At 36.7% G+C, this 19473-nt stretch overlaps 1 protein-coding gene across 1 annotated transcript in view; it reads right to left on the bottom strand.

Annotated features, from left to right (window-relative positions):
• The window catches only part of WDR76 (WD repeat domain 76), a 51500-nt gene that overhangs the window by 3241 nt on the left and 28786 nt on the right, over positions 1–19473 (bottom strand). Inside the window, exons 9-12 of the mRNA XM_045772253.2 lie at positions 12943–13101; positions 6792–7009; positions 5625–5777; positions 3929–3982 (exon numbers count right to left, since the gene is read on the bottom strand). Coding sequence (XP_045628209.1) covers positions 3929–3982; positions 5625–5777; positions 6792–7009; positions 12943–13101 — 584 coding nt within the window. The remainder of the gene's footprint in view (positions 1–3928; positions 3983–5624; positions 5778–6791; positions 7010–12942; positions 13102–19473) is intronic.

Below are 19473 nucleotides of genomic sequence, written 5' to 3'. Positions count from 1 at the left end.
AAACCAAAAGTTAGAGGGAAGAAAATAATAAAGATCAGAGCAGAGCTAAATGAAAAGGAGAACAGAAAAACAATAGAAAAAAAAAAGAGTTGGTTTTTTGAGAAGATCAACAAAATTGATATGCCCTCACCCAGATTGAAAAAAAAAAGAAAAAAGAGAAAATGCAAGAAACTGAAATGAGAAATGAAAGAGAGGATATTACAACTTATGTCACAAAAAATAAAAAAGGATTATAAGAGAACAGTATAAACAATTATATGCTAACAGAGTGGTTAACCCAGAAGAAATGGATAAAATTCTCAAAAACATACAACTTACCAAGACTGAATCATGAGGAAATAGAAAATCTAAATAGTCCTATAACTAAGGGGATTAAAACAGCAATCAAAAACTTCCCAACAAAGAAAAAGCCCAGGATCAAATGACTTCACTAGAGAATTCTACCCAACATTTAAAGAATTAACCCAGAGGCACCTGGGTGGCTCAGTTAAGCATTCAACTCTTGATTTTGGCTCAGGTCATGATCTCAGGGCTGTGAGACTGAGCCTCACATCAGGTTCCACTCTGGGTGTGGAGCCTGTTTAAGATTCTCTCTCTCCCTCTCTCTATGCCCATCCCCCGATCCTCTCTCTCTCCCTAAATAAATAACACCAGTGCTCATCAAACTCCTGCAAACAACCGAGGAGAAGGGAACACTTCCAAACTTATTTGAGGCCAACACTACTCTGATACCAAAGCCAGACAACGACCCCTCAAAAAAATAAAATGACAGACTATCATCCCTACTGAAAACTGATGCAAAAATTCTCAACAAAATACTAACAAAATAAATTCAATAGCACATTTAAAGGATTATACACCATGACCAAGTTGGATCTATACCTGGAATGCAAGGATGATTCAACATACAAAACTCAATTGATATAATATACCACATTAACAGAATGAAGGACAAAAACAATATGATCATCTCAACTGATGCAGAAAAATCATTTGACAAAATAAATACCCTTTCATGATAAAAACATTCAATGAACTAGGAACAGAAGGAAACCATCTCAACATAATAAAGGTTATATATGAAAAGCCCACAGCTAACATCATACTCAATGGTTAAAGACTGAAAGCTTTTCCTCAAAGATAGGGGAAAAGGCAAGGATGCCCACTCCTGCCATTTCTATCCAGCATACTATTGGAAATCTGAAAGGACCAGGGACACTAATCTAAATTCCAGGTGTTCACACCTGCAAAGGTAGCCAGATCCTGCATGTGAGGCATCACCATTACATCAACAAACATTTGATAAGGGGGACATTCTGAGCAGTCACTTGATAATCAATTGGACAAGAAAAAAAAGTAACAGGATTATATCAAACTCAAAAACTGTGCACCAAAGGAAAAAATCAACAGAGTGAAAGACAACCCACAAAACAGTAGAAAATATCTACAAATCATATATTCGGTAAGGGGTTAATATGCATAATATGTAAGGAACTCCTACAACTCAAAACAAAAAGGACCCAATTCAAAAGTGGGCAAGACTTGAATAGTTCTACAAAGAAGATATATAAATGGCCAAAAAACATATGAAAAAAATGTTCAACATCACTAATCATTACAGAAATGCAAATCGACTGTATGGTGACTAATATAATAAAAAAATATTATAAAAAAAAAAGAAATGCAAATCAAAGCCACAATGAAATATTACCTCACAACCATTTAGGTAATCACTAATAAAAGAGTACAATGATGCACATAAAGAGAAATTAGAACCCTGGTGCACTGCTGGTAGGAATGTAAAATAGTACAGGCCCTACAGAAAAAAAATATGGAGGTTCCCCAAAATTCCTTTTCCTTGGTATATATCCAAAAGAATTCAAAGCAGGATCTCGAAGAAATATTTGCACACCCATGTTCACTGCAGCATTCTTTACAATAGCCAAGAGATAGAAACAACCCAAATGTCCATCGAAAGATGAATGGATAAAGAAAATGTGGTATTCAGCAAAGGAAACAGTCAACAAAACAAAGAGGCAACCCGGGGAATGGGAGAAGATATTTGCAAATGAACTACAGATAAAGGGCTGGTATCCAAGATCTATAAAGAACTCCTCAAACTCAACACCCAAAAAAACAAATAATCAACTCAAAAAATGGGCAGAAGATATGAACACTTTTCCAAAGAAGACATACGAATGGCTAACAGACACATGAAAAAATGTTCAAAATCATTAGCCATCAGGAAAATTCAAATCAAAACCACATTGAGATACCACCTTACACCAATTAGAATGGCAAAAATTGACAAGGCAAGAAACAACAAATGTTGGAGAGGATGTGGAGAAAGGCGATCCCTCTAACACTGTTGGTGGGAATGCAAGTTGGTACAGCCACTTTGGAAAACAGTGTGGAGGTTCCTCAAAAAGTTAAAAATAGAGCTACCCTATGACCCAGCAATTGCATTACTGGATATTTACCCCCAAAGATACAGATGTAGTGAAAAGAAGGGGCACATGTACCCCAATGTTCATAGCAGCAATGTCCACAAGACCCACACGGTAAAAGGAGCCGAGATGCCCTTCAACAGATGAATGGATAAAACAAGATGTGGTCCATATACACAATGGAGTATTACTCAGCCATCAGAAAGGATGATTACCCAACATTTGCATCAACATGGATGGAACTGGAGGAGATTATGCTAAGTGAAATAAGTCAAGCAGAGAAAGACAATTATCATACAGTTTCACTTATTTGTGGAACATAAGGAATAGCATGGAGGACATTAGGAGAAGGAAGGGAAAAATGAAGGGGGGTAGATCATGGGAGGAAATGAACCATGAGAGACTATGGACTCCGGGAAACAAACTGAGAGTTTTAGAGGGAAGGGGGGTGGGGGGATGGGCTAGCCCGGTGATGGGTATTAAGGAGGGCATGTATTGCATGGAGCACTGGGTGTTATACACAAACAATGAATCACAGAACACTACATCAAAAGCTAATGATGTACTGTATAGTGACTAACATCATAAAAAAAATTTTTTTAATGTCGTATATACATAAAATGAATATTATGCAGCCTTAAAAAAGGAGGTCACATGCTAGAACGTAAGTGAACACTGAGAACACGATGTCAAATGAAATAAGCTAGTCACAGAATGACAAATACCATGATGCCACTCACATGAAGTATCTAAAGTAGTTAAAATCACAGAAATGTAAAGTAGAAAGATGGTTGCCAAGGTCTGGAAGGGAGGGAGAAGGAAGAATCAATACTTCATGGGCATAAAGTTTGAAAAAGGAAATGAAGATGGGAAAATTTGTAAGAAAGGAAACAAACACACTTAGATGTAGCCTCCACAGACTATAAAATGCATGATGTAACAATCAACATATATTGTCCACTCTGGTCCCAACTTCATCAATACTGATAAAGAGGGATGTCTAGAAGAAGGCACTGACTAAAACTGGATGTAAAATACATACATTAAAAGTAGCACATGCAAAAAAGAGGATAACCAGAGAAAGTAAGTGGGAAGGTAGGGAAACCCTTTAAGACCACAACAACAGGTACAAACAAAAGAGCTTTAGATGGCCTCACACCAGGGAAGAGGTTACAATCTTCTTTAATAAGATAACATGAATAATTCAAGTTGGAATAAGATCATTCACCTTAACCAAAAATAACCACCGAGCTGCAAAGAACAGCTACCGACTAAAAGAGATTGAACCCTTGAAAGATACAGGGAATCTGGAAGCAAGAACCCTTCTGGACAGGATAAGAACTAGCAACTGGAGACACTTAAACAGTGTAATACAAAAATTCAGATCTATTACATCTCTTTGACAGATGTCTAATGTATGCACTCTAACATGAAGCTAACAGCAATCCAGGGTCTACATTATTCAGCATATGGAAACCTACCTGATGGTAGTGAGCAGAGGAATCTCAGAGGATATACAGCTGCTATCAAAGATTCTGCAAAACAAAGATCAATAACAAAGTAACACCTTTTTTACTGTTTCTTAAAAATTTTCTGAAAGAAAATCAGTGTATTTAACAAGTTTTTCATTGGTTCATGACATGAAATATGACTGCTATTTTAAAATACATAGGATCAGGCTTTAACAAACTTCAGGTAATATATTAAACAAAAATTACAAGAAATATTATAAAGTTCACTGCTTTATAGTTTGGTGTAGAAATAATTTATTTAAACACTATTACCCCAAATTTAAAATGCACATTATAAAGTGATAATCTGGATTCTATATTGAGATTCACAGTAATTATAGATCATATATAAAGGGATGTGGTCTGAAAATGTACCAATAACCTAAAAGTTTTTGCACGTATCAAGAGCAATTTCCCCATGAGACTCATTAGTTGAGAGACTGAGCAGTGTCATTTGCAGATGCTGGCAAGACTATGACTGACCAGCAAAAACGGGGAGGAGTTCTTGTGGGGTAGCTTGAAGAGTCCAGAAGCCTCCACCAGGTACCCTGGCAGAAAGAAACTAATCACATCCCACCACCTCCCCCTTCTTCTTGCACCTAGCTATTCCAGTGTAGCTTCTTGGCACCTACAGCTTATTGCCTAATTAGATTACTAGAAAATGTATCACTAACAGCTAATGTAAACTCTGCAGTGCAAATGAACAGGAATGGTTAAAATAGGTAGCTCCTGAGACAAAGAAAACTGTATGGGTAGAAAGTGGACCCTGTGCTGCCACTGCCTGGTGACTAGATCTCTTAATGCACCCACCTGGTAATGCTCACAGACTTTACTAGAAACTGGGCACCTGTCACAAAGTGAAGACCATGCTCTTCCCAACAGGAGAGTCTAAACAGAAATTAGGTGTCTTTCTAGAGCTTGGCCCACAGTATACATTCAACAGATACTTGTTGAATGAATAATGAATGAATTCCAGAATCACTTAAGGTAAAACTCTTATAAAATGACAAATGCTGACAGAGCTAAGCAAAATCAGGGATTGCGAAAGAGAACAAAATCATTTCCTTTATGGTTTATTAACATTCTCCACATTTTTTTATTGTCATCATTTTCTATTTTTGGTTTGATTGGTTTATATAACATTTTTAAAGCCATTTTTAGGAAGTAGCTATAGAAAGGTACCAAAGCCAAAACCATAAAACTGTATCAAGTGGTTTGTACAGAAGCCCAATTATTGCTATCTTCTCTGCCTGCCCATGGCCTGGGGCTCTGCAATTTCCACTCAGTACTTCATGTGTAGGGTAGATCACATTAGCCCCAACCTAAGAGTTTGTCCCTGTGCTAAAATTATCTTTCTTCCAACATATCACAAGTCTGGTTTTATTGGGACTTCTGGGATCATTCAGTGCTGAAAGGGAAGCCTGACATCTACTCCCTGGGGGAGCTACAGACCTTCCCTGCCAAACTCAAAGAAATTTCCAGACCCCAAAACTGCTGAAAAACCATTAAATACAGGTTATTCATTTAGCCAGGAGCACAGAAAAGGCTACAAAACAATAATACTAGCAATTTAATAGGGAGCAGCAGTAAGCAAAGCTACTGGTTTACAAAGTAGCTACAGACTCTTTAGATTCCTCAACAATGCATTTCTATCTCCCCAATTTACCTCAGCTTACAATCAGCACATGTGGTCACTACTCTGTTACCAGTAAGAGGTGAAAAATAGGCAGAAGCGATGCTCTTCGTGTGTTCGGTCAAAGAAATCAAAGGCTGGCTTCTCCTAGGCTTCAGGTGTCTTGTATCATAAACATGAACATCCCTGTAAGGGAGGAATAATTCTCAGTGTTGCCACAGTACATGTAGTGAGCTGTCAAACAGCACTGAACACAGACACTCAAATACTCATTCCATTGAAGAACACTGTGATCTGTAATAATTTTACAAGCACTGTATAGGTAAAAAATGAAATATTAGAAAAATTCCATAACTACAGAATATATATGAAGCCAGTGGATATATAGAGACAAGATTCTAGTTAGTTTTCCAATCTGAGAAAAAAATAAAAACACGGACCAAGTATAGGTCACATATAACTTTTTTTTTTTTAATCAAGTTTTCTTTTCAAAAGACTAGAAGTAAATGCATATGGGGGCGCCTAGATGGTTCAGTCGGTTAAGCGTCTGCCTTTGGCTCAGGTCGTGATCTCGGGGTTCTGGGGATCAAGACACACATTGGGCTCCCTGCTCAGTGGGGAGTGTGCTTCTCCCTCTCCTTCTGCCCCTCCCCTCTGCTTGTGTTCTTTTTCTTTCAAATAAATGAATAAAATCTTAAAAAAAAAAAGAAGTAAATGCGCATGATGCCAAGGAAAACAAAAATGTGTTTTTACTACTTTCACTATTTATTAAATCCAAAAGAATCTTTTTTTCCCCCAAAAGAATCTTTTAAAAAAAATCATAGTCAATAAAACCTCAAAAGGCGTAGAAAGAATAATTATTTAGCTATATGGGCATCACAAAAGTCAGATATCTTTGACATCCAAACTACAGCAGTAGTCCCTCGGGATGCCTGGGTTCTTCAGTCGGTTAAACATCCGACTCTTGGTTTCAGCTCAGGTCATAATCTCAGGGTCCAGGGATCAAGCCCCACATCGAGCTCTGCACTCAGCAGGAGTCTTCTTGAGGATTCTCTCTTTTTTTTTCTCTCTCTCCCTCCTCTGCCCCTCCCCCCACTTGCACTCACTCTCTCTCTCGAACAAATAAACCTTTAAAAAATAAATAGAACAGCATTCTTAACTTTAAAAGGCATAAATCACAAAACTTTATGAAGAACATACCTCAATCCTGCAGTGATAAAATACTGTCTATGCACTGGGTGGACATGAACAGTTCTTATTTTGCTCAAAGAAGAATTGATAAGTTTCTCATAAGAAGTTCCAGGTGTCCGTCTATCTACCAGTGATATATTTCCATTCCAGTGTCCTACTATTAAAGTGGAGGCATCTTCTCCCAAGAAGTCAAAAGAGGAAAAGCTATTTCTTTCATCTCTATATACCTAAGGATACAAATAACAACCAAGGTATAAATTCTTTGATAAAAAAATTATAGAACACTTTACCTAATAATTTCATTTATCCTCCCATCATCCCACAGAAAGCACAGGGCAAAATGAACATCCCGTTTCATAGAGATGGAAACTAAGGCATTGAGAGCTGTGAGACTCATCTACAATCAAATGGCCCATCCACCATGGCAGGGTTACATGCCAAATCCCTTGAATCCAATAAACCTCAGCTGCAAATCTATTCTGTGACACTTACTAGGAAATGAACTAAATGTGAATTCTACCCAACTGATACGTTAATATACCAAGTAATTTTGCCAACCAAGTTCAAAAATACATGGCTAAATGCTCATCACTCACTCATTCTTGATAGAAGTGTAAATAAATAAATAACAAATTTCTGACAACTAATCAGAGTACACCTATCAAGCTATTTAATGCTTGTACCCTCTGACCCAATAATTTATCTAAGATACATATAAAGATGCCTATTGCATGACTGCCTATAATAGCAATAAGAAGCAATCTAAACATCCACCAAAAGAGACCTGTTTAAATAAATGATGGTACATCTCTACTTTGAAATACCACGCATTGCTAAAAAGAATGAGATAGATTTGTACTACAATCTGTCCATACTACCAACTGAAAAAAGCAAGTTGCAAAAAAAGTATGTATATAGTATGAATCCATTAGTGCAAAGGAAAAAAATCTACCTCTATACGCTTGTAGTATGTGTGCACTTTCTGGAAGCACACCTAACCACAATTCTTAACACTGAAGCACTAATTGCTGATTTTTAGTTTTAATACAAAGTTATATATACTATTATAAACTGAGATTAACAAATTAATATACCAAAGGAATCATAACCCCTGTACATCCAAAAAAAACCCAAATGAAACCTGAAGTATTCAGTCAGTATATTAAAATGACTAAGTGCAGGGGCTTAATTGCAGTAGAGTCAGACAGACCCAAGTGAAAATTCTAGCACTGCCATTTATGTCCCTGAGCAAGCCAATAAAATAAGCCTTTTTACCTCAGTTTTCTCAACTGTTAAATGGGGATAACATTACTTATTTCACAGGGTGTTATAAGGCTTAACAATATATATAAAGCACTCTCAGATTAATGCCTAACACAAGGTAACTGTTCAATCAGTAGCATCAGGGGCACATTACTTACACATGCAACATCATGGATGAATCTTAGAAGTATTATGCTAGGTGAAAGAAGCCAGACATAAAAAGCTTCATACCATATGACCCCATTCATGCAACATTTTGGAGCAGACAAAATTACAGGGACAGTAATCATATGAGTGGTTGTCAGGAGTGTGGGAAGGGGGAGGGGACAGACTACAAAGGGTCACAAGGTGATTTTTTCAGGTGATGGAAATTTTCTCTGTCTTGGCTGTGGTGGCAGTTACATAGGTGTAGACAATTTGCCAAAACTCAGAGAACCATACACTTAAAAGGATACATTTTATTATATATAACTTACACCTCAATAAACTTGACTTTAAATATGTAAGTGGAGAAATCTTACAACTCAATACTAAAAAGAAAGATAGCCCAATTAAAACTTGGGCAAAGAATCCAACATTTAGAGAAATCAACAGTTCCCTAAAGAAATACAAATGGCCAATAAACAGATGAAAAGACACTCAGCACCATTAATCATTAGGGAAATGAGGGTTAAAACCATAATGACATAAGACTTCATACTCACTAGGATGGCTACAGTAACCAACAGTATGTGTTGGCAAGGATGTGGAAAAACTGGAATACTCATATACTGCTGATGAGTATGTAAATGGTGAAGTTTGGTAGTTCCTCAAAATATTAAACACAGAGTTACCATATGACCAAGCAACTCCACTCCAAGGTATATACCCAAGAGAAATGAAAGCATATGTTCACACAAAACTTGAACATAAAAAAAAAAAACCAGAAACAAAAAACACCAAACTTGTACATCAATGTCCATAACGACATTATTTTCAATAGTAAAAAATGGGAACAACCCAAATGTTCATCAACTAATGAAAAGATGAGTAACATGTGGTATATCCATTCAGTGAAATATTATACAGCCATAAAAAGGAATGAAGTAATGACACATTCTACAACATGGATGAACTCTGAAAACATCGCTGTGTAGAAGAAGTCACAAAAGACTACAAATTGTGTGATTTCATTTAGATGAAATGTCCAGAAAGGTATATACTGCCTGGGTGGCACATTTGGTTGAGAGGCTTACTCTTGATTTTGGCTCAGGTCATGATCTCAGGTTCCTGGGATCAAGTCTTGGGTTAGACTCCACACTCAGCACAGAGTCTATTTCAGGATTCTCTCCCTTTGCCTTTGCCCCTCCCCCTGCTCACTCATGCACTCCCTCCTGAATAAATCTTTTTTTTTTTTTTTTTAATTTGAGAGAGAGAGAGAGAGAGAGAGAGAGAGACTGGGAAAACAAGTGGGAGGAGGGGCAGAGGGAGAAGCAAACTCCCCGCGGAGCAGGGAGCCCCATGCTGGACTGGATCCCGGGATCCGTGGATCACAACCTGAGTCGAAGGCGGACACTTAACTGAATGAGCCACCCAGGCACCCTTAAACAAATAAATCTGAAAAGGGAGGGGAGGGGAGGGAGGAAGGGAGGGAGGGAAGGAGAAAGAAAGAAAGAAAGAAAGAAAGAAAGAAAGAAAGAAAGAAAGAAAGAAAGAAAGAAAGAAAGAAAGAAGAAAAGAAAAGAAAAGAAGGAAGGGAAAGACAGAAAGACAAACACACACCTAACATCACCCTCAATGGTGAAAATTGAGTTTTTCCTCTAAGATCAGTAAGAAGGCAAAGATGTGTGCTCTCACCACTTTTATTCAACATAGTACTGGAAGTCTTACCACAACAGACAAAAAGAAATAAAAGGCATCCAAACTGGTAAGGAAAACGTAAAATTGTCAGTTTGCAGATGTCATGATACTATACATAGAAAACCCTAAAGACTCCACCAAAAAGCTATCAGAATAAGGGAATTTGGGAAAGTTGTAGGATACAAAATTAATATAAAGAAATATGTTGCATTCCCATACACTCATAATAACAAAGTAGCAGAAAGAGAATTTAAGAAAACATTTCCATTTACAATTATACCAAAAAGGGGTGTCTGGGTGGTGCAGTTGGTTAAGGGATCAACTCTGGGTTTTGGCTCAGGTTGTAATCTCAGGGTGGTGAGGTTGAGCCCTGCTTGAGACTTTCTCTCCCTCTCCCTCTGTCCTTACCCCCCATACTCTCTCTCAAATTAATAAATAAATCTTTAAAAAAATCAAAAAAACAATTGCACCAAAAAGAATACGTATAAATTTAACCAAGGACATAAAAAGACCTATACTCTGAAAACTACCAAATGATCAAAGAAATTGAAGATGACACAAACAAATGGAAAGATATACCATACTCACAGATTGAAAGAACCAATACTGTTGAAATGTCCATACTACTGCAAGCAATCTACAGATTCAATGCAATCCCTATCAACATACCGATAGCATTTTTCACAGAGCTAGAACTAATAATCCTAAAATTTGTATGGAACCATAAAAGAATCCAAATAAGCAAAGCAATCTTGAGAAAGAACAGAGATGGGGGGTATCACAATTCCAGATTTCAATATACATTACAAAGTTATAGTAATCAAAACAGTATGGTATTGGGACAAAAATGGATCAATGGAGCAGAATAGAGAGCCCAGAAATAAACCCATGTTTACCTAGTCAATTAATCTATGACAAAGGAGGCAAGAATATACAATAGGGAAGACAGTCTCTTCAATAAATGGTGCTGGAAAAACTGGATAGCTACATGAAAAAAATGAAACTGGACCACTTTCTGACACCATATAAAAAATAAACCCAAATGGGGGTGCCTGGCTGGCTCAGTTGGTAGAGCATGCTACTCTTGATTTTGTCATCATGAGTTCAAGCCCCACACTGGGTGTAGGGCTTATTTTAAAAATTAATAAATTAAACAAACTGAAAATGGATTAAAGACCTAAATGTGAGATCTGAAACCATACAAGTCCTAAAAGAAAACATAGGCAGTAATCTCTTTGACACCAGACTTAGCAACATTTTTCTAGGTATGTCTCCTAAGGCAAGGGAAACAAAAGCAAAAATAAACTATTACGACTACATCAAAATAAAAAGCTTTTGTACAGCAAAGAAAGCCATCAAAAAAATGAAAAGGCAACCTACTGAAAGGGAGAGGTATCTGCAAATGATATATTTGATAAGGGGTTAATATCCCCTAATATATATAGAACTTATACATACAGGGACGCCTGGGTGGCACAGCGGTTAAGTGTCTGCCTTCAGCTCAGGGCATGATCCCGGCATTATGGGATCGAGCCCCACGTCAGGCTCCTCCGCTATGAGCCTGCTTCTTCCTCTCCCACTCCCCCTGCTTGTGTTCCCTCTCTCGCTGGCTATCTCTATCTCTGTCAAATAAATAAATAAAATCTTTAAAAAAAAAAAAAAAAGAACTTATACATACAGAATGAATATATAAAGAACTTATACAACTCAATATCAAAAAACCCCCAAGTAATCCAATCAAAAAATGGGCAGAGGACACAAACAGACATTTTTTCAAAGACATGGAGATAGCCAACAGACACATGAAAAGATGCTCAACATCACTAATTATCAGGGAAATGCAAATCAAAATCACAATGAGATCTCACCTTATACCTGTTAGAATGACTACTATCAAAAAGACAAATAACAAGCATTGGCAAAGATGTGGAAAAAAAGGAACACGTGTGCACTGTTGGCAGAAATGTAAATTAGTACGGCCACCATAGAAAGCAGTATGCAGGTTCCTCAAAAAACTAAAAACAAGAAAACCATACAATCCAGTAACTGCACTAGTATTTACCAAAAGAAAACGAAAACACTAACTTGAGAAGATATATATATTCTTATGTTCACTGCAGCAATATATACAATAGTGAAGACACGTAAGCAACTTAAATGTCCACTGGTAGATGAATGAATAAAGAAGATGTGGTGTGTGTGTATATGCAATGGGATATTACTCAGCCATAAAAAAAGAATGAGATCTTGCCATTTGTGACAACATATATGGACCTAGAGGACATTTTGTTAAGTGAGGTTAAGTCAGAGAAAGACAAATAGCATGATTTCACTTATATGGAATCCAAAAAACAAACGAACAAAACAAAACAAAAAGCAGAAAACCACCATAAATAGAACAAAGTGGTGGTTGCCAGAGGGATTCAGAGGGGTGGGGGAAGATTGGGCAAAATGAGTGAAGTGGAACTGCAGATACAGGCGTCTAGTAATGGAATGAATATGAGAACAGAAAAGAATAAAATGTACAACACAGGGAATACAGTCCATGGTAATGTAGTAGCATTGCATGGTAACAGATGGTAGCTACACTTGTGGTGAGCACAGCATAAAGTATAGTGTTGTTGAATCACAATGTAGTATACCTGAAACTAATGTAACATTGTGTGTCAACTGTACTTCAATAAAAAAATAGTAATACAAAATAAAAGCTTTTTACATCAATTAAAAAACAATAAGAGCAAACACTTATATGTCTGGCTGCATTCTGACCACTTTATCTGCCTTAAGTCATCCAATCCTCATGACAACCCTATGAGGTAGGTACTATTACTATACCATTCACATCTAAGGAAACTGATGCGCAAAGAGGTTAAATAACTTCCAAGGTCACGCAAGTAGTAAGAGATGGTCTGGGATTCAAACTTAAGTAGTGTAGTTCTAAAGTTCCTATTCTATACCACTTTACCCATTCTGATTGGTATAATAATCATCCATGTGGCATTTCATAAAGAATCCAGAATACCATCTCAAGTCAATATGTAAACACATTAACATTTACCTCTTCAAAAATAGCCCTCGAAAAATCCCCACAGCGTAATGTGCCATCATAGCTCAGGGACAGTATGTGAGCCGGATTGGCGGGTGAGAAGTAAAGACAGCTAACTGGCTGACTGTGGGGCTGGAAAACATAAATTCCATCTTCTTTAGACTGGTGAGTCTGTAAGAGAGTTGGGGGCAGGGAGAGAGACAAAAACTAGTGAAAAGCAGTAACACTTTCTGTCATTAAATTATTTATGTCTGTAGTACATTCAGTCTTTTCTTAGTCTGTAATTATACCGACCCTCTCATTCAGAAAGTCAGAACTAAAAACTTTCCATTATCTCTAAACTACTTTTTTCTAATTTTCAATGCAACAATACTGTCACATTTAACAGTTTCCAGCTTTTTGCAGCTAGCAAACTAGTTTTTTTCATAATGCAGAAGGAAAAAAAATACTGTTTATTATGACTTTAGCTCATGAAATCCTCAGGAAATGAGAAATCTACTCTTTATTCACATACAGCTTAATTCCCTAATACTAAAAAAAAGTATCAATACCATTACCACTTAGCTTCCTCAGCATGCTTCTATAAATCATTCTAAGCACAATTTCAAAAGGTATTCAGTCCTGACACAAAGTAACAATTTAAAAAATATTTTATCCCTGTGGCTTCTGACCCTTGCTTTCAGCTCCAGTCTTGATCTCAGGGTCATGAGTTCAAGCCCCATGTTCTATCCCCTAAATACACCATGAAAATGCATGTATTTCAATTCCACATTAATATTACTACTTCTAGGGATTATCCTTTCCACAACTGGATCACCAATTCCTAAATCATCACTTCTCAGATCTGGATAAGCTATATTCTTTTTTTTTTTTAAAGATTTTATTTATTTATGTGACAGAGAGACAGCCAGCAAGAGAGGGAACACAGGAGGGGAGAGGGAGAGGAAGAAGCAGGCTCCCAGCCGAGGACCCCGATGTGGGACTCGATCCCAGAATGCCAGGATCACGCCCTGGGCCGAAGGCAGACGCTTAACGACTGCGTTACCCAGGCGCCCCTGGATAAGCTATATTCTTATACCCTATGTCGTATTATGAATCAGAACTATCATCTCCAAATCTCGCTTAACCTGCTCTGAAATACTCAAGCATTTTTGTTTTCTTCTTTTTTATTTTAAATTTAAACAGAAGAATTTTTTTAAAGGAAAGGAAGGGAAAAAATTATAATCTTACACACTCCTCCTACTACCCAGAGTTAACCACTGCTAATATCTTTGCATATTTGTGTACAGCGTTTATTTTTTAGAAAAACAAAACTCTCCACTGTTATTAAAAACTTAAACAATACAGAAATGTAGAAGACAATTATTAAGTCACTCCAAATCCAAAATTAACTAAAATTATCATTAAAATACTAAGCTCTTATTATAGATATCTTTATATGTACTTACACAGATAGAATGACAGAAAATTTAGAAAAAAATAAGACCATGCTATATATGCCATTTTTAATAGTATTAAATTTAACTACACTTCAAAATAATAAAATCAGGCTGAAGTAATTTTTGAAGTTCAAGTCCAACTGACCCTTGTACAACAACAGGGATTAGGGGCACCAACTCACCATGCAGGTGGATCATGTGACTACTCAAAAACTTAACTACTAATACCCTACTGTTGACCGACATCCTTAACAATAACATAAACAGTCGATTAACATATGTTTGGTATGTTATACATATTATATACTGTACTTTTACAATAGAGTAAGCTAGAGAAAAGAAATCATAATAAGATCATAAGGAAAAGAAAATACATTCACAGTACTGCACTGTTTTTCAATACCGTAAGTTTATGTCATCTGTTTACAAGATAAACCATCTGTCAGTACCTGTTAATATTCTCTTATATGACACAAAACACTGCAGATATTATACATATTACTAACACTAAACATCAAAAATGAAAACATAATGTGAAAAATTCATATTCACTGATAGGTATAACAACTCATGAATTGATAATAAAGTGGCAATAGGACTGCTTTATGATAGCCTAGCACAATCAATACAATAGCTTCACAGTAGCCTAGCCTATACACTATTGAATGAATCCCTATAAAATTTTTATGGTGTACAGTATTACAGTCATATTCACAATGCAGTACCGGAAACACTGTTAATTTTTTTTTTAAAAACCACTTACCTGTGATGATAGGCTGATACACAATTTCTTCAATTACAAGAGAGAAAGGTATACAAATGGTAATATAATTCTTTGAAAGCAAATTATAAAACAGTAAGAAAGCTAACACTATTAATTTGATATTAAATACTACTCACCTTATGCCTATGTCAAGACAGGCTATCCACTCCCATACAAATCTTGCACATGATGTTCTACACAATGACTACTTAGGCGATGAGGATGAGAACGACACAAAAATGTCTTATATACTTCTTGCTGTACAGTTACTAGATTTTCACACGAAGACAGACACAACAAATAAACTTATTAACTGTACAGCAGGATGACTATTTACTAAGTGGAATGGATCATCATAAAGGTCTTCATCCTTGCCGTCTTTACACTGAGTAGGCTGAGGATGAAGAAGAGTTGGGTCTTGCTGTCTCAGGGGTAACAGCAGAAGAGGTGGAGAAGGTAGGAGGGGAGGCAGGAGAGGCAAGCACACTGAGTGTAACTTTATGGAGTACATCATAATCTCTTTTTCTTTTTTCATTTCTCTAAAAATGCTTCTATACATATAGTACCAATTCTTCTTCCACCATTTCCTTTAGTTACAGTGCCCATACCACAGACGGGTCCACGTCATAAAAGAAGTCAAAAGCAGTCTTGAATGATCAGAATGTTTCTTGCCAGATTGTCTAAGGTCAATTTGTTTTCTAATGCTGTTTCATCATCTGGCACTGGTTCAGAAGCACTCATCTCCATCAAGCATTCTTCTCTTAATTCTTCTGGTGGGGAATCTCCTGGCTCTTGAATTCCTCCAAGATCCATATCCTGAAACCCTTCACCCCCACCATTTTTGCTATAACCACAATCTCTTTCATGATTTCCTTGTCTCTGTCATAAATCCTGTGAAGTCATGTACAACATTTGGACACAGTTTTCTGCAGCAGGAATTTATTCTTTCAGGCTTGACTGTTTTCATGGCTTTTTCTATAACAACAATGGCATCTTCAATGGTGTTATTTTTACAGACTTTCATGTTTTCTCTGCTGGGGTTCTCTTCCATAGTGTTGACAATCTTTTCTATAGAGTACTGTGTGTTATGAGCCTTAGAGGTCCTTAATGACCCCCTGATCCGGAGGCTGAATTAGAGACACCATGTTTGGGGGAAATACTTTCATGCCTTCGGTGTTGAACTCATGGGATTCGGGGTAGTCAGGGGCATTGTCCAATATCAAAAGAACTTTAAAAGGCAATCCTTTACTGATAAAGTACTTCCTGACCTCAGGGAAAAAGCATCAATGAATTCAATCCAGAAAGTGCTCCTCTTTCCAGGACTTTCTGTTGTACAGCCAAAAAACTGGCAGCTGGTGTTTACCTTTTCCCTTCGAGGTCAGGGATTAGCAGCTTTATAGATGAGGGCAGTCCTGATCACGAACGCAACTGTATTTGCACAGAAGAGTAGAGGTAGCCTATTCCTTCTTGTCTTCAACCCTGGTGCTCACTTCTCTTCCTTACTAATAAATGTCCTTTGTGGCATTTTTTTTTTCCAGAATGTACTTTCCTCTGAATTAGAAACCTGTTCAGGCAGATATCCTTTCTCAGTAATTTTCTTAAATGGTGTCTGGGAAATTGCCTGCAGTCTTGGGTCAGCAGAAGCGGCTACTCTCGTTATCCTGACATTTTTTTAAGCCTAACTTCTTTCTAAAATTATCAAACCATCCTTTGCTGGCATTCAATTCTCCAGCTTTAGATCTTTCACCTTCCATTTGTTTTGTCATATGATGACTTCAATTTTTCTCAAATCATATTAGTCTACAGGTATGTCTTTCTTAGAGCAATCCTATCCCACATAAAAGCAGCATCTTCAATATGAGATAAAAAGCTATTTTGCAAAAAGTACAAGGCTTTCACACCTGCTGGAGTAGCTGCAGCTAACGACTTCACAAATTTTTTTTTCCTTTTCTTTCTTTCTTTCTTTCTTTCTTTCTTTTTTTTTTTTTTTTTACAATAGTCCTTATGCTAGATTCATTTATCTTGAAATGCCAGGCAACTGCTGCTACAGACTTCAATTTACAGTATTTACCAAGCAATTCAACTCTTTCCTGTACTGTCCTGAATTTTCTGTTTCTTGGGAGCATCTTCCAGCATCACTAGTGGCACTTCATAAGAATCCTATGGTGTTATTCAAGATGTATAGTATTGCACTAAACACAACGAAAAATATGCAAGAACCTCGAGAGATACTTTTTTTTGCGAGACACAATTTATTGGAGATAGACTGTTCACACGGAGATGATTGGTGTTTCAAGGAGATACTTGCTATAATTAAGCTCACAATAGCAACAGAATAGCAAGTACAATAGTACAATAATTTTATGCAGTTATGATTTAATACTGCACCTTTATATTTATTTACATTTCTCTTGACTGTGAATGGCGCCACACAGGATCTGTGTTTGTTGAAGATGTGAAAAATGTTAACTTTTTATAAAATAGATTTGTATACATTTTATGGTAGTAAATGAAAAAACAGACTAGTATGTACATGTATCTTATGCATTCATGGCACACCTAACTTTTTCTTAATTTTTTCAGTATCTCTAAGCTACATGGTTCATCTACAAGTTTTTTCAAATTGTCACAAATTTCCAAAAAACTTTCCAATATATTTACTGAAAAAAAAAAAAAATCCATGTATAAGTGGACGTACAGTTCAAACCATGTTAAGGGTCAACTGTATTTGTAACTATATCAAGCGATATCCCCTAAAAAGGAAAAAGTATAAAACAAAAGCAGGTGTAGTCATTATGATTTTTTTTGTTTACGTCTCAATTTTAGACATTTTCTTTTTTCTTTTTTTTTTAAGATTTTGTATTTATTTATTTGACAGAGATAGAGACAGCCAGCAAGAGAGGGAACACAAGCAGGGGGAGTGGGAGAGGAAGAAGCAGGCTCACAGCAGAGGAGCCTGATGTGGGGCTCGATCTCATAACGCCGGGATCAAGCCCTGAGCCGAAGGCAGACGCTTAACCGCTGTGCCACCCAGGCGCCCCTAGACATTTTCTATTGATTGAGAGCATTATTTTCATTCCTTCACCAATCTCCCCTTTCTCCATCTCTATATTTTATTATTTTTATTTTGTCCAAGTTGGTAACATTCACATCCAGTTCCATAAACATAGTATGTATAGCTATTTAATATTAGTTCTTCATTTGAAAGGATTCAATGCCCATTACCAACTCTTTTGTCAAGCTTCTCCATTCCTCAATTCTTAATTCTGATTTACTCTTAATTGGCTGAGATTTCCTCTCAAGTAGTTTTTTTTTTCCAGATGAACTCACAGATCTTGAATTTCTTGAGTTTTTTCACATGTGAAAATACCTACCAACTGCCTTTAATTAGAACAGTATCTTGGGCTGCTAAGTGTTCTGGGCCAGACTTACTTCCCTCAGAACTTTGTAGACATTACATGAATATTGTTAAAGAAAACAGAAAAGCCTGACTCTTCCCCTCGAAGATAATTTATTTTTTCTGCCTAAAGAATTCTTTATCCTTTAAGTTCCAAGTTTTCCTAGAACATGGTATATACATTCAATCTGCCAATTCCATTCTGTCTTTTCAGAAGAATTCTCTTTGAATATATTTTCTGTTCCACTGTTGGGTCATCTTTGACTGTCTTCCCTTACCTATTGGCTTGTCTGTGTCTGAGATTACTTCAAGCTGTTAATGTCTATAATTTAATTTTCAGCAGTGTCTCTTCTGTTCCTTGCTTTTGTCTAATTTATTAGTTTCACTGATCTTCAATTTGTTTCCTTAGTTCTGTAATCTCCTTTTCCATCTCATTCTCTTGTTTTATCATCTTATTTTTGTTATTTTACCAAATAATGTTATTAACTTGCTCCACAGCAGCACTATCCAAAAGAACTTTCTGAGATGAGAAAAATGTTATATGTATGCACTATCAATGTAGTATCCACTAGATATGTGTGGCTATTAAGCACTTGAAAAGTGCCTAGTGTAACTGAAGAACTAAATTTTCTTTTTTAATTTAAATGTAAACAGTCTTTTTTTAAAAAAGATTTTATTTATTTATTTGAGAGAGAGAGGGAGAGCACATGAACAGGTCAGGGAGGGGAAGAGGGAAAGAGAGAAGCAGACTCCCCACTGCTCAGGGAGCCTGATGCAGGGTTCCATCCCAGGACCCCGAGATCATGACCTGAGCCGAAGGCAGATGCCCAACCGACTGAACCCCACATGCCCCATAAATGTAAATGGTCTCTTAGAACCAGTAGCTACTATACTGAAGAGTATCTTTCTACCGTCTGGAGCAACTGAAAAGAATTTCCTTTCTT

Source organism: Ursus americanus, chromosome 36 (genome assembly GCF_024610735.1).
Source record: "Ursus americanus isolate L20-20 chromosome 36, mUrsAme1.1.p, whole genome shotgun sequence".
Lineage (NCBI taxonomy): Eukaryota > Metazoa > Chordata > Mammalia > Carnivora > Ursidae > Ursus > Ursus americanus.
This window is presented reverse-complemented; position numbering and strand designations above follow the sequence as displayed.